The sequence below is a fragment of the Ptychodera flava genome, chromosome 14, assembly GCF_041260155.1.
Source record: "Ptychodera flava strain L36383 chromosome 14, AS_Pfla_20210202, whole genome shotgun sequence".
In the NCBI taxonomy this organism is placed as follows: Eukaryota; Metazoa; Hemichordata; class Enteropneusta; family Ptychoderidae; genus Ptychodera; species Ptychodera flava.
The window spans coordinates 6,113,742-6,130,916 of record NC_091941.1 but is presented as its reverse complement, the minus strand read 5'-3'; the positions used below and the strand labels follow the sequence as shown (position 1 = coordinate 6,130,916).

The 17,175-nt window shown below is 37.0% G+C and overlaps 1 protein-coding gene across 2 annotated transcripts in view; it reads right to left on the bottom strand.

Annotated features, from left to right (window-relative positions):
* Positions 1–4,265: 4,265 nt before the first annotated feature.
* The window catches only part of LOC139149095 (protein transport protein Sec23A-like), a 40,909-nt gene continuing 27,999 nt past the window's right edge, over positions 4,266–17,175 (bottom strand). Inside the window, exons 12-19 of one of the 2 annotated variants that reach the window (XM_070720647.1) lie at positions 15,200–15,306; positions 9,888–10,119; positions 8,769–8,930; positions 8,004–8,090; positions 7,538–7,693; positions 6,500–6,565; positions 5,850–5,858; positions 4,266–5,363 (exon numbers count right to left, since the gene is read on the bottom strand). In XM_070720647.1, the coding sequence (XP_070576748.1) occupies positions 5,274–5,363; positions 5,850–5,858; positions 6,500–6,565; positions 7,538–7,693; positions 8,004–8,090; positions 8,769–8,930; positions 9,888–10,119; positions 15,200–15,306 (909 nt within the window). In that variant the 3' untranslated portion in view covers positions 4,266–5,273. The remainder of the gene's footprint in view (positions 5,364–5,849; positions 5,859–6,499; positions 6,566–7,537; positions 7,694–8,003; positions 8,091–8,768; positions 8,931–9,887; positions 10,120–15,199; positions 15,307–17,175) is intronic. The other variant, XM_070720648.1, reaches the window with a different exon arrangement.

Here is a 17,175-nt window from a genome sequence, read left to right as displayed (position 1 = left end):
TTTTCCTTGTTCCTTGTGTTGTAAATTTCTGTATTCTTTTCAATACATTTTGTGTGATTGCAACCACATACAGTGGAAGCACTCAGTTCAACTGTGTTGCAGCCAGATTTGAATCGCTAGTTGTCACTGTCATTGAAGCCATCAGTTATCCAGCGATTCTGTAATACTTAGTTCTGTTCATTTATTCAAGTCCTTTTTAGGATAAAAAATGGGCCAATGGGCATTATGAAAACACCTAATATGATTTGAAGTGAAACCAGTCATTACTCACTGGAGACCGGTTATTACATGCACCATCCCCCTCCAATAAATATTTTGTTTGGTTTTCCATCTTGCTCAAAGTCAGTATTTACCAGCATGTCCCAGGAGTACTGAATTCCATGTATGTCAGTTCATCAGAATATTCCAATGGCAGCTAATTGTTTGATTATTTAGCTTAATCATAGGAACCACAAAACTCAAAGTGGGGTTTCTCTAATCACCTCCAAAACAAAGCACAGTTGGATACATGTTAGTTGCACATTCTTCAAACTTTTTGTTATTAGAACCAACAAATATTTATTAGCCGAAGGCTAAAACGAAGTAGGTAGCATAAAAGGGCTTTCTAAAATGCAGATATGGCAATCATAAATAGCCACACACAGTTTCACATTAAAACTCACCATGAAACCTGTCAGGACGTTTAAGCATTGGTTATGTCATATCTTTCTTTTCACTGCATACCACAGTCCCATTCTGAAGAAATGTGTTGTCTAGTTACATGGACAAATTCATCTTCTTCAATCACAATGAAAGTTATTTTTCTGTTTTTATAAAGTTTCATTGTTGCACCTATCATTGGTATGATAATCTAGCACACAATGGAAAATTCATCAGTATAGCTGAAACTGGTATAAACTAGATCAAAATCACGATTGGTTCCACTGAACATTTCATTCCTATGAGATCAGATACAAGTGAAAGTATGTCTCATAATATGTTTATTGTTAATGTTCATAAGTCCAATAAGTTTAGGGCTGGAATGCAGATATTATCATAGCAATGCTGTATTTGATCTCCACCATACAGAAACAATCAGCAATGCTTTTGAGAGCATCATCACCCTGACTTGTACAAGAAGACCGATCTCTGTAAATACCAGCTGTCTGTCCACTGTAAAGAGTTCACATCTCCAGCAAATGTATTAAAGTGCTCTGTGAAGGAGAGGACAGCCTTTAATCAACAGTCTGTTGTCAGTCTTCCAATGAAGAATTGCTGGGCATTTGTTGACACAGTGTACTAGAATAACTATGCAGTCTTTAACTGCAAATTTCACAAATTGTATGGGAATTTTCACAATTCATTATGAAAATTGAACCCATGAGTTCTATACCCTGTCACAATGCCAACTTTTAAAACCCCTTTTGAATTATTCTTATGGTATTTAAAAAAGACAACTGGAGAGTCGTATTGTTTTATTCTGACCCAGGGAGTTAGTTTTTCCATAAGTTTTAGATAGAAGGTATAGCTATCATTCACACAAAGGCAAATAGGGCTTTTCCAGATCAACCAACATTTAAACGGTATCGAGAAATCATGGGCATCTCACAGGTGGTATGTACTGATGTAGCTTTTCTCCTTCCCCAAGATTATTTACTGTTCTGCAGTGAATGCATGAATTTTTTACAGGAAAGTTAGATTTTAGTGGTAAAATCGAGACAGCGCCCTCTGGAGGCCCATATTGCAATACAGATGAGGTTCATGAGTGCTCAATGATTCAAATGTTCAAAGCGAAAACTTCTTAAAACAAACGTGACAAATAAAAGAGGTATTGCAAGTGGGAATGAGAGTCAACGTTTCTAATCCACTATTGAAATAGATTTTTCTTGACTCTGTATACTTTGTATAGAGTGTTTTTGTACATATTTTCCTAAACCATACTATTCAATTGAGGTTCCAAAAGCTTGGAAGGGATACGAGCTGGTACTTTTGATGGCATATTTCCTTAATTTTGTTTTAAAATATACTTTATTTATACTACCAAAAGTAATTTGAAATATATACTATTAACTTTATTGATGCAATACATCTGTAAACAATATGCAATGTTGACAAATTGATTCTATTCCAGACTCTTAAAATTCACTTATCAACAATACCATTGGACACAACACATATTCACTCTGTGTTGACAAGCTGAACACTGGGCATTTAAAACATGTTTTAGGTGCTGAGCAAGAAACTTATTTTACAGACAGAACAACAACACCGGAAAGTACAACGGAAGTTACAGCCATTAGAGCTTTAAATGAGCTACCGAAATTTATCAAACAGTGCTCTTGGTTATTATTCCCTCCAAAGTATAGCAACTATCTGTGGAGCACTATAGATTTCGCTAATGATATTAATGACATGTCAAAAGTGGCAAATCAAATCTACATTATTTACCATTGCCAGCATTTTCCTAATAGAGCATTGAGAAATATTCTTTTGTGAAATACTCAGCTCGCTTCCATTCCATGACACATGACATACTTTTGTCACCCTTGCTCAGAATTTGGCAATCATTCTCTAAAGATCAGTGATGTCACACTCAGTCAATATTTTAGTCAGTGTATTTAACTATATTTAGTAATTTATTTGGTGCACTTTCACACATAAAAACATTATGGTCATACTTGCAGTACTCTGTACAGAAGTTATGAAACCCTCGTTAAATTTGTGTTTCAACATGATAAAGTAGTTTTCAAATGGTTTCATAAGTCGAAGGTATTATGTAAGCTAAGTGGAAAATGCAATTAGCTTTTGAATGAACTAAAAACATTGATATTTGTCAGCACTTTCAACTATAAAAGATCCATCAGAAATAATTTATATGTTGCTGCTCATTTATACAAGCTATAAGAGGGAATTTACAGCAAGCTTCCAGACTCATTTGACTACGAGGGCCTGATCTTTCCCAGTTACCATAATGATTAAATAATTTTGCATATTTTTAATAATACTCTTCTTGTGCTTCAGTAGAAATGTTTAAATCTTGATCCACACGGAATGTTTCACAAAGATTTATTTTGTCTGCATTATTTAATTGTCATTTTATGGACAATTGAGGGCACATCCCTCATTCCAAACTTATCATTAAAGCCTAAAGGCTGAGTATAAAAACACTTTACTCCTGTGAAGACAGCAGCAATACATAATTAAGGTTGAATGGACCTCGGGGACAGATATTTTGACTCTCAAACTTTTACAATTCTTTTCTGATCTACCACTTGTGGGGGCTCATTTTTAAAACCCTTTAGTGTAAAAAAACTTTTCACCATCTTAGTTTTTCAAAACAAAGATTTTTCTCCATTGAGTTGACAAGGGGGTGGCGGCCATTTTGAATTTCAGACATCAGTAAATCTTCTGTAATTTGTTTCTCTAGTACCCAAATTTGCGAGGTGACTCTATTTTTTATTCATTATTTTGAAAGAGGATAGTTAAAAGATTCCGTGAGGAAAGATTGAGCAAAAGTTTGTCTTTCATTTTCAAGGCGCACTACCTTAAATTTGTTTAGATGTTTTCACCACAGAAGGCTTTTAAAATATTCTATTTCAAGAAATCATTATTTCCCATTTGTCTTCTGCTAATGCACTTTGGAGGTTTGGACAATCTATTAATAACTTATGTGTGCTTTTTTGAATTTGCCAGGGACTCATTTCATGTTTTAATATTGTCAGCCTATTAATAGGCATCACGCCTACTATAATGTCATATAAACATTCAAAACAATTTGTGTAATACAGGAAAGCTCCTGGGGTTTTAAAGGAAATGGTGTTCTGATTTTTTTAACCAGCCTGTGTTTCCCATTCTTTCCCATTATAGTTTGTGGCTGGTTTCAGTTGCATGGTGCAATGAACTGTAAATCTCTGTGGGCAGTCGACCTTTCAAACAGAACTGACACCGGTCTCATGGAGTGAAAAGTGTTGACGGCAGTGTCAAATTTTCAGTTTGGTGTTGTGGAAACAGGGATCAATGAACTTGCAAGACATGGACGATAGTGTAGACAAGTGAAACAGTGAACCTACACACAAATTTCCAAATACGGTAACAGGTTTCACAAACAAGAAGACATGTACAATGTACATACACAGTAGTAAAAGTACTTAACTATTATCAGAGACTATCTACTGCAACATCTAGTCACCACTGGGATGCTGTACAAATCAAAGTCTCTACAAGTCATCAAAGTTAGGTGGATTTAAAATGGGTGCTGAATAATAACACTGACAGTTGAAGCTATGTACGCTTATATATACAGCTTTATTTTGAAAATCAAACCAGCATGAAGTGAGTTCACATAAAGTTACAGTATTGATCACAATGCAAATTTTGTGTTCTTGTTAATTTTTCTGAATAGTGTACTGAATTTAATTTTGGTTTTCCAAACACAGCTATGATGCTTATAATTTTAGACATATCATCTATTTTGCTGACCGTAAAATCTGGAACATGTTTGGCAATGAATGCATCTTCTCCCACAGTCCATTAACTCAGCAACCTTTTACGGAGCAATGCAAAGGATGAACAATGCACCTATACTTGAAACTACATTTAATGTTTCATGTGTACATGGTGACTTGGAGAACCAGAGCCATTAGACAGTGTCCTCTCTTGAGAAATCCCACTTTACAGTTGACTACTAGGTGGATTAGTTGGTATTGAAAAACAAGACAAACTTGGAACAAATACTACACAATGCCCTTTACATAGGCTTCTTCAACTATCAATTTTGATGAGCACATAATTACTCCTCATAAAGGCATCAAATCATGTAAAATGTGTTAAAAGAGTTTCTGCTACTTTTCTTCATTACTTCTCAAATTGTTTGAGATAAAGATCTTCCTCTGTGCTTTGTAGCTGGTTACTGTATCTTCCAGTGGATATCTTTAACCCTTTGAGCGCTGTAATTATCTCCCGCCAAAATTTTAGTGCAAAATTTTACCAATTTTTTATGAATTTTTCTGTAATTTTTTGATAATTTTGGACCAAATGGTCATCACATTTAATTTGCTACGGTTTTTCTAAAATTTTAGCAAAAATCTGAGAAAAATTGACCGGGGTTTATTTTACAAAGGGGTGCTCAAAGGGTTAATATGCTCATTGTCTTTCATACTACTTATGTCAAAATCTATTTTTCAGAAATTGATGGGAGTGTCTCTGTACTTGTCTTAAAATAATTACTGAGAAGTTTTCTCTTTCATTAGTTTCACTGCATGTACAGTGCAGTATGCAGTACGATGTTTTGTTGCTCATGATGAGCTGGACACAGCTAGCTTCTTGAGATGATCCATAAATACTTGGAGACTGACATCATCTGTCAGTACTGGCGCACCACCCTCCTATAAAACAAAAATAAAAATACCATCCTGATTAAGATAGGATGTTCACAGTTACCAATTGCTTTGTTGAAATCATCGAATTTTATCTTTTCGAACAACGGTACTTCTTCCAAAATTCACATATTATCAATTCATTGTTTTTTAGAAATCTGATACTCAGTAGTTCAACAGCAGTTGTTAAGTTTTTATTTCATAAATATTCAATATGAATTTGATATCATGAATTTTCACCGATATAATGTCTCTTATGTCATGAAGATTAAGGATTGTGTTTGCCATTTATTGACATCCAGTGCATTCAGCTCATATCACAGTGAAATCAATCTGATATAGAAGCCACCACAGAGCATTCTCACTAATTCTTTTGTTTTTATGTGATGCAGCATGGATAATGAGCAAAGTTGGGTAATCAACAGCAGGAAACCTTGACCCAAACAAAATATGCTTTGAATATAACTGAGAATAAAATAAAAATGTCTTAAGTACCACCGCAGTCTGTAAGAGTTCCGACCCATCAACAAATGCCATCAAACACACCCGATATGAAAGAAAATTGGACGACTGTGTTAGTATTGGGGAAAGTATCTTCGGTCAAAATTAAACTCCACATAAATCAATACATGACAACAATTTCGAAGATACATTCCATTGTTTTAGCTTTCATATTTACCTGCAATTTTATTCTTGTTACTTTTATATACAATGATAAATAAAAAATACTTCAAGTCACAGTAAAAGTAATTTTCATGATAAACCTGTTATGTAATACATGTGTAGATAAGATTCTCTTTACAGAAAACTATCTTGTAGAGAAGAGAAACATACAACTACAGAGAAGATGGCTGTGAAAGGAGCATGCAGGTTATCAAAACATCATACACAGATACTGAATTTACCACAGCACAGTAACCACACATCCAGACATTTCATTTCAACATGTTTACATTGCCATTCAGCAGTTGTTGTTGCATGCTCATTGGTTTCTTAACACCAGATGTCTGCTTATCATATGCGTATCTTTAAATTACTAGAAATGCACTCCACCAGCATTCAACAAATGACATATTGTAATTATTTATTGAGTGGAATTTATTTTAGCGTTGGAGTCTAGAACGTTGATTGAAAGTTTGGCCTACCTGACCCCAGGCGTACATATTGTTGTGAGTCTGGGATGGGTTGACTTTTGAAAGCAGGAATCGAGCCTGAAGGACAAATATGGATAGAAAATGCATACTTTGTTTGTCAAATGAGTATACCACTGTATACACACACAAACACACACAAACACAGACACACAGACATACATACGTACAGTGACCCACATGCAATTTCTGATCATGACAATTATACTTTTGAGTCATGTGAAAATACTTCTTGTCTGTGACACAACATCAATATAGCTGGAATTTCTCCATCATTTTCAGCTGAAGCGAAAGCTTGTTGACTAATTCCATTATTTATGGATGCTTAACCAGCAACATTTTATATAACGTAAAATGACCCTCAAGTTAACGCAAACAAAGATATCGAGGATTAACTCAAACAGTTCTGACGGTTGTGATTGGCTGCATGGAAAAACAACAAGTCCATTATGACAAGTTCCATATCATTAGGCATGTATTTAATACACCCTTTTCACCACTGCACTGACACATTTGTTATCTCAGTAAGCCCTGAGTTGTACATATATTGTTTGCCAAAAGTGACTGTTCCCCGAGCAGGCTACAAATCTGGGATTTCCAAACTGGTGAACTTGACTGCAGAATTACTGATAGAGAAATGAAAGGAGACTACGACTGCAGATAGATACCAGTATTAAGTTCTAGTAGGTTTCTATTTATAGCATTTTACATTTTTTTCCCTATTTCTCTTCAGAGAATATGTTACATTTATTAGGGTAATTTTGCTCCCCCATATCAGTGAAAGAATCATTTTTTGATTGCTGCTATATTAAACTTGTGAACTGAGAAATTTGAACAACAATCAAAATAATGTCTTGGGGACATTTAATAATTTGTGCCAGGGACAAGTACAGATACAGGCCTATCTAAAATTTTGTTAAAAAGCTCAGATCTGCGCAGAATCTCTTGAACTAACAAAAGGCTACAACTACAACTTTAAATCTTTCCTTCTTATGGTTGTCAAAAATTCAACTATTTTTCCCCCAAACTGACCTGGCTGCCTTCATGATCACATGCAATGTATCTTGGCATGGGAAACCTGGTCTGCAGAATCTCCTGGCCATCATCCACGGGTGCCTGCAGAAGCTGTCGGAAATTCTCATGCTCCGGTTGGCTTTGATAGTCTTGATTTCTCCATGAGGCAATTGTCTGAGGAGGAAAGTAATATCAAACAAAGCCAGGTAGGGTTAGGCCAAGGCCAACAAGGGGTATAGGCATATGAATTCAGATATGGTAAAATTGTATTGTGTAAGGTCTGGCTTAAATTTACAGGAGCATAAAATCCTCATCAAGGAATTTATTCATACAGAAAAATCAATATATCTCAACTGGAGGATTATGATTATTGCAGTTGGTTGGACTTACAAATGGCCAAGGCTTTCATCAGAATCCAAAGCACACTCAGAAGGTGACTTTGGGCAAGACTTACTTCTCCATGGAAAATGAGTATGACACTTACCTCTCCATGGAAAATGAGTATCTGGAAGAATGTATCCATCAGCAGAATGCGATCCGGGAGAATGCTGCTGCTATCCAGCAATACAGGCTGAAAGTAATCAAAGAAGACACTGAAATCCTAATGTCCTTTCATTCCAAACACTTAATCCTTTACATTGACTCATTTTAATCCCCTTGCAAGGGATTAGGCCAATATAATCCGACAGTAATTGCTCTTATTAGAGTATCTAAAAGGCATCCATCCTGACCTCATTGAGATCAAAACATTCCTCAAATCTTCTATGAAAATAAGAGGCATTTTACAACAGCCTAAAAATAAATTCCTCATTGATTAATAAGACTATGGGTTCATCAAAATAGAGGCCTATGATGATCCAAATTTTCTTCATTTTATTTTCATTTATCAATTTCTTTTGTGATAGTTCAAGCCCTGAAGCACATATTGTGTTACTTGTACCACTGCCTGAGCACTTATGAACAACTCATATGTGTCTCTAAAGTAATCTGACATATTTGCGCGAAAGCAGTCACTGTTAATATCAGATTAGATTTGGCCCATCATTGAAATTAACAACTTCAGAAAAAAATCGTTGATCTCTTCAGATTTTATTGAGTCACTTTTAAACAGTCTGAAGGGACAAAACTGAAAAATGATGAAAAAATGAATGTTGCCCACAAAGCGCCATTGATGAAAATGCGCATTAATCTGTGCTGTTCTGGAATGTCATCGCTTCAGGCAGAGTATATCCGTATCTTCTCCACCTACCTCAGGAGGTCCACTGAAGGAATAGGCGTACAGAATAGGCTGCACCATGATGAGTGACTGGGTTAGGTCTTCCCTCATGAGACAGTGACGGTAATATGACGTCTCATCTGGACTGTTGTTGAAAACTTGCAGGAACTGAGAACGACGCAGGTGGAACATGAACTGAAAGAGGCAACACAAATCTGCTTAGCGGGGACTTCCTTTTGAGTGAAATGCAGCATCACAATAGAATGAAGATGTAGAGCGACGGAAAGTAAAATTTATTGAGGATAATTAGGAATGAATGGAACAAAGCTGTTTGCGGCAGGTATTTTGTTACTTGCCCTTTTTTCATGAAAACATTCAAGTTCAATTCTTGAGAGACATTCAGAATCACCATTTGTGTTGAGGCATCGAAATTTCACTGTTCTTTTTCCAAGAATGGTAACACATGTGAAGCAAGCCGAGGGCATTCAGTTTTTTGACTGGTTATGATATACCTCTTAGTTGTGGTGAGCGTAGGTGTGAAGAAATGATTATACATGACAGTCTGACAAAAACCCTCCTGTCTTCAACCATATATATTCTCAGCAAAATTTCCTTTGAGTTCATTCAACCATTTCCGATACCGGCTTCAAATTAATTTCATTCATTACTGTCCTGTTGACTCAGACCAATGACAGCGTTGGCCCTAATTCAACTTGATGAATTCAGTGAGCAAAACAAATGAGACTGTAGTCACGGTATATCAATATCTTGCTCATACCATGTTGTCATGGTTACTGCCTGCGGTTACCACACAGTGAAACGCCGAATGACATTTTAGAACAAACTGATGTGGCATGTTTTTTTTACTGTCTCCCGTTTATATTAACTGAGTATGATATGTGTTAAAGACTCACATAGTACAATTCACTGCTTGATTCCAAACTGTTATCAGGATTTACTGAGAACTGAATTTCCAAAATTGAGATGTCCTACTGTCTGTTTGGGATTTAAATCGGATATCTGTCTGCCTTGACCTCCCCTGGCACATTATCAAATCAGATAAAACTTCATTACCAATTGTAGTTTCTCCTTGAGGATGAAGTTTCTCCTTGATAGCTGATTAGCCTTGGTGACAGGGATTTCAAAACTCACCTGTGGGTACAGTGAAAATGTTTCTGAGAATCTGAACGAGTTTGGGTCATCCTTATGGTAGTCGCCAAATTTCTGACAGAGTCTGATCAGCATTCTATCCAACCATCTCAGTACGTCAGGGCCTTCTTCATTCTCAGCCCGGTGTACCGCTATCCTTGCCATCAGGACAGCAGCCGCTTCCTGATCGAAACCGGCTGAAATATGTTGAATATTCGTGGCTGCATCTGCCCAACTGGAGAAGAACAAAATAGGCAGTGTAAATCAACAATAGAGATAGATACGCTAGGAAATGACTTCTTAGAGTGAAAAACACTTTCTAGGAAAAAGTGTACCATGTGTATGTTCCCTTGCATGTATGAGTGTGTTGTCATCTATCTCACTCTCTGATTGTGAATGTGTGCAGGTACCCATGTGAGTGTGTATGGGGGGGGGGGGGGAAGGTGTTCCCACCCTTATCTTTTTTCCTTTTCACTATTGCACTTTAAAGCCATTACTTGGGTATAAAAGGCAGCTTAACTTCAGTGGGTTCATTGTTTTGAATGACTGACAGATGGAAGCAACGCGAGCAACTGCTCCAGAAAACTGGCAAAAATCTTATCCACGGAGATTAATATAGCGCTGTGCCACCATAGTACCTTTTGTGAATACTTTAGACATAAGGTTGTGAGCGAAATACTGTCTGTTTTACAGTTTCAGGCGGCTTATTGATGAAAAATCTCTTTCTGTACACGGTCAGTGGCGTCGACAACATAGCCGTTGACCATTTCAAACTGCTGTCAATCACGAAGTGACGCGCAGAACGTGCTAACGATCAAACATTTGCTATGTACACCGGATCACTTACGAAATACACAATGAAAAAAATTCCCCAAATAAATAGCATTCAATCAATAAAACCCTGAAATCGGCCGAAGACATACTGCCGCAGTTTAGCTAAGAAGGTTTCATTCAATATTTCATAAGACTTTGCTTGTGACAATGCGCATATTTTAGGTATGTGTGTACGGCAAAAACCAGTGTAGTATTTACGGTAGTTCTCTTTTTGGAAGATGTGGTGGCCCTCAAAAGGGCCGTTTGGTTTGTGTCAAAGACACGACTTACTGCCAACGGTGACCCATGTACGAGCGATTCGGAGGATTTGGGTACAGGGACCATATGAGCTGCAAAACACAATCGGGCATAATTTCCCTCTTTGTGACAACAGCCCCTTCGGCCCGCATCACGGCATCACAGGGTCTATATATAGCTGACTTTCAACGGTTATGATTATTGCAGCGTTTTTGCCGGTACTGGTTGTTCCACTGTTTGCTTCACGCCGACGTCCCTTGTAACTTGCAGGTTTTTACAACTCTCGTTTCATTGTAAGAAGGTGCACGTAGGAAAGGTTTAGTGTAGTTCCGTGTAAATTTTGCCCCCGCGTATATTTCGGTCGAACTGACATTTATTTATTCCGTATATTAATCCTTTTTACCTAAGTATCGTGGCTTTTTCGATGAATATTGAATGACAGCACATCCCGCTGAACGATTTCCACCTCCCTTTGTGATCGCATTCAATAGCATATTCACGCACCGCGGTGAGATCGATCTTGACAGGACGAGTGACCGGAACCAAATGTGCTGAATTCACTTCCACACAGTAGTTATGGCCAGCTACTGGGCCAATGGCCGTGCATCGCCGGCAAACTAAGCGTTTGGGACATCACGAGAGCAATTTTTTTTCCAGTCTGTGAGCGGTTGAGTGAGTCAGGTAGGCATAGATCGGAATTGAGTTGATTTCAACCAAAAGTAGTGTTTCATGCACGGTCCAAATTGGGACCGCGGTGGTCGGCTTTGTCTGCAGGTCTGTCCAGGCATGCAGTCAGTAGGACTGTGGTGGGAGGCCGTATAACGCCGGAACACTCAGCATCATACGCAGAGCTATGTACTCGGTTTTTCTTGGTTCACTCGGTATCGTACATGAATACTGAGCGTAAGGAATATGACAGCAAAAACTAACTACCGTTTTTGTAACATCGTCTGTTATGTTCGCTTGTAGTATTTGTATTCAAACAAAACTGTCTGGATTAGGAATTCCATAGAAATGGGTTCTTATCTAAGCCGATGGATTAAACACGAAGTCACATGGGTTTGCCTTCATTATTCATTGCCACTCCCGGACCCAGGGATCGCAAGCGATGGCTTTAACTATTGCTCACTTGCTTAACCACTTTGTAGCAAACAAACATTTTATGCTGAAATATTATCTGTAAACTTATTTACTGAGCGTGAGGTATAATTAATTGTTTCAAATAATGGTTCATGTGAATTGAAGTTCACCAAACCAGAGAAAAAAAATTCATACAAGGTGCTTTGATAAACTAAACATTCTGTTTTTTCACATCACAAGGTGGGAAAAGAGAAATATTTCTTCAGATTACAATGACTATGTACGGTTGTTTCCCACCATGATGGAAGCTAGGTCACTAACTGTGGGACAGATACAAACGTTTTGTGAGGCAGCTTATCCCCTCACAGTATAAAAGTCCCTTACAGCTTTGCAACATGTCACATCTTTTTATTCAAAGCCTACCACTCCATTTCAGCATGTGCTGATTACGTTTCCTGATGACACTGTTTCTGTGAACCTTGTAAGATTTTCCTTTTGTGACTTGCACCAGCTCTATCAATTGAGCACTAATTAGAATACCATGTGCAGAAGAGAACATTTTCTTCAAAATTTTATTAAATTGCTATAGGGAGCATGAGCAATCTCTGGAACATATCCTCCTAACATCATAGGATGTATTGCCATGGGCAGTGGACACTGAAACTTAAATCATGCTTAGCTAGGAACAACGTAACTAGGCCTTTGGCAATCCTAATAGTAAAGCGACACCATTGCCCAGTTTCTCTTGTACAATATCTCAGGTTAACCAGATTAATGTTGGAAAACATTTGGTTTACTTTGTTCTTGTCCGATTATTTACCAACGCCAAACTCTATTGTCATGCTGATTTATGTTGATTTATGTGTAAATGGAAATGTTCAGTACTATTGTCATATTTCACAACCAGATGGAACAATACTTATATTGTAGACTTTAAAAACAGATGTTTCATGAACCAGTTGTACATTAAGCAAAGTAAATGTCACCAACTTGCATCAACATTCTTTCGTAAAAGCAGAAAAAATACACACGCTACATTTAGCAATGAATCGATAAATTGCAAGTATATTTTTCTTTCGTATCAGAAAATGCAGTGACAGTTAGCAATCTTCATGAACAAATATAACAGCTAGTCTTTGACCTTCCTCAATATTATTCGTTTTATTTTGGGACTTTCATTCTCTACAACAAAATGGACCATGACATCCATAGTACATCATGCTAGGAATCAACTAACAGATATTTCCTTACTACATTCAATGCACAAATCACTTGCCTATCTTAATATCATTATATGGAATATTCCATATGTACCTAAGTTTACTTGCATCGAAGCACGCGCGTACTACCGGTATTTGCACTGCAGTGCAATACCAAAAACATTATGCCATTCCTTTATGTTAATGAGTGTTTACCAATTTTGACCCGGAACTATTTTTGTTTGTAAACACAGAAAATGTCGTCTACAAGATTTCATTTCACTTTTTTTCGATGCTAGTTATAGTAAAATGCATGACATTACCGATAAAAACTACGACAAAGAAATTGCATGTACTTATTATAGTGTGAGGATGATTTTTATTATCCGGAAGAGCAGTTTGTTTGTCAGCGAAGCAAAAACATTGACAACGGGCGACGTCCGTTTCTAGATGGATACGCGGTGGCCGCCGTGCTATATATATACGGCGGCCATCATACATCGAAACACACGTAACTGCGGGCGCAGCGGAGCCAATTAAACAGTTAACATTTTCAGAGACGTTTTTGCCAGTATCACCGGACATTCCCTGTTTACAATAGAAAGTCACTTTTGCATGCAGTTTATTCTGTGCTTGTGTGTCCTACACACTATTGATAACAGTGAGCGCTTGTGTGCCACGGTGAACACTGAAATTTGATCGTTCGACAAGTTACGTTTGCCGTATCTTACTCTTAAATTTCCCGTAAAAATCTTCGAACTGTTATTTGTATCGATCATTTAGAAGAATTTCAAGCTCAAAATGTGAAAAAATCAAAAGCGTTCCATGTTCAAAGTTCTCTTCGTTTGGCTATCTGTGGCATGTTGCTACGTATGTGTGAGCGATCGCAAGCAGAGTTTGAGCCCTCCGACGTTCCTCTTACGTCATCCTTGATAAACAAGTAAACAATAGTTTAGCCAATCAAAATAGAGGGTGTGGCGGCGTTGACCAATGAAAAGTGAAAGCTGATTCAATGCCTCATTACAGTGATGTCAATGTTATATAACTCCGCAGGGTCGCCCTGAAGCTTTGACAGATAAGTAGTACGCACGACTAATCGTCGATTCTCTCGATAAATGATGCAAATAAAAGATAGAACATATGTAATAATAACAGAACCCCATGGCGTGTGAGTGCAAGCGCGCCGTACTAGCGGTATTTGCACTCGTGCTGCGGTGTATTCGGCTGTCCTTTCACTCGCTTCGCTCGTGAAAGGACTGCCGCCGAATACACCGCAGCACTCGTGCAAATACCGCTAGTACGGCGCGCTTGCACTCACCGGCCATGGGGTTCTGTCATAATATTCCTTTTCCATTGGTTTTTGAAATATTTTTTAAATAAATGAAAGATGATATTTTCAACTTATTTTTGTCATCAAAATTTGTCAGGGAAGTCTTGGATGAAGTAGTATTGCAAAAGAAGTGGGTTAAAAGACATTTTAAGAACAGTTTTCTATCCAATTATGGAGAATGAAAGGTTATGGTTGAATGTTACCGAACAAATGACAGCATCATGAAAATATTTCCAAGTAACTAATTTCAATTTTTAATTTTAATAATAGCTTGTTTGATAAAAACTCTCATTAACAACATGGCGCATCTACTGACATCTTTACATCTTGTTCCAAGAAATTTTCATTAGGCTTTGTTAGTTAGTGAGAGGTCAACTCAGGTTCTGTGAAATTGACAGTACCATAATGCTTGCAATCACCATAAGGAGATTTATTATAATAAACGCTGCATGACAACAAACATCATGTTGTATCAGTAGATGTTTTTCATCATTCAATGCTACTGTCCTTGAAACACAGAAATGAAAAATTTCATCCCTTTCTTGAGAATTTCATCATTCATTTCAGACAAGAAAATCACAAGGTAAATGAGCAAAATAAACAAATAAGATGATAGGAGAGTGTCTTTGACTTACTTTCTTGCTATTGTTGTCACTCGCACTCTCCGTTGTCCACTGGAATGCTGATACTGTGTAATGAACTGAACACATCCACGGCCACCCTGTGGAATTGGTGCTGAATGCTGCAAATATCAAAAAGACAGGCGGCATTTGTAAATTGCACAGGATACATCACACATCACACTCATATACCTTAGAAACTAACCTAGACATCACAAATAATGAACAGCACCGGTGTCAATATCTGAATGTACACCTGAGAAGCAACACAAACAAACTTTTAACTGGCAAAACTAGTTCATCACTCATTTTCTGCAATACATGCCATACAATATGCAACACTAATGCTTTAATTTATGCTGTGTGACACCATAACTTGCATTGATTGCTTCCATCTCCTGCAAAAGTAATCATTTCTCCAAAGATTTTATTGAAGAATAATTGCAGCTCAGACAATCCACACTTAACTGGGAGAGAAACAAGCATATGAAAATGTTAATTTTATCATTATAAACAAATCAGTAAAAATATACTGCAAAGCTCACAAAACTTGATTGTTGAGAGACTGAACTCAATATTTGAAACCTGAACATCCTCATCTAGTACTGCAAATGTGAAAATTATCAGATGTTCTCTTACTGCAACCATTTCTAAATTAAGTTTCTGCCACAGTAATTTGGAGTGAAACTAAGGTGGCAAATGTTCACCAACACACAAAAATCAATGGACTGTCTGTCCATTCATCCTTTTTTCTTCAAGGGAAACATTTTTGGAGACAGACAATTTACATACTGGCATTTGCCAGCATCATCTCGCCTGATAAAAAAGAGGACATCTTTACTTGTGTTAATTGAAGTATAAAGCAAAAAAAGGCACAATACGCTGAATTGGCCGGCTTTCATTTTTAAACTTCAACATCAACAAACAGCAGAAATTTCAAACATTCAGACAATATCCTTCCACCCCATTGTGAGTTTTGAACTTATCAATGTGTTGACAGACACACTGTGTAACACCTATGTAAAATCAAATTTTAATATCGAAGGAATAAAGAGGGTTTAAAAATATCAAGAATATCAAATACCAGATAGAGCATTCTTCAGTTTAATTTAAATTTCAATACTTCGAACAGTAACTGCAGTGAACAATGAAGCCTTGCTAGCTTTGCATACATGTTTATGACTGCTAAAGGCTAAAACGGTAATAATATCATTTTTTTTCTGTTATGAAATGTTTCTGGTCTACAGAAAACAGTGCGGTATTTAAAATCTGCAGTTTGTGTGAGGAAATATGATTACAGAGTACATGTAACACTGCAGAACAACGCATATATACATAGCGTGTACAACACTTCTAATTTAAAAAATGAAAACTGCTTTCAAAGGCTCTGCTAATATTAAGAACACGACTTCAAATCATGCAGTGTTTTAGCTGCAATGTACATTAGACTGCTGGAACACATTTGAAAACAAAATATGCCTTATGAGCAAATATCGAGGTCTGAAGTGATTATTGTAGGTGTCCCTGATGTTTAAATACCAAAGGGAGAGTAGACATTGATGGGAAACCTTTGCAACGACACACTGTGTACTATATTGCCCTTCTTAAAAAATCTGCTTTGTCTGTCAGCATAGAATTCAATTTCACCCATATTTTTAATTTCATTTTACAATTTTCTTTTTTTCTGTCTTCCTTAGCTTGAAAGACAACAATTCACTGTTCAGAATAATTTATTGATGTTAGTTGACCAAAGAACACTACTAAATCATCTGTTAACTCCCTAGAGTGAGAATTTTACAAGTTATTCTCAAGTACTAATGAGAATTCTGTTGAAGTATTTTACTTAGTGCATCAGGGAGAACTATTCTCAGTAATAATTCAGGTGATTTCATTACATCCAGGATGAAGATGACAAAGGGATTGCTTAGGCAAACTAAATATACTAATTTTCATCCATGAACAAATACATCTTATTGCCAGTGGAAAATGAA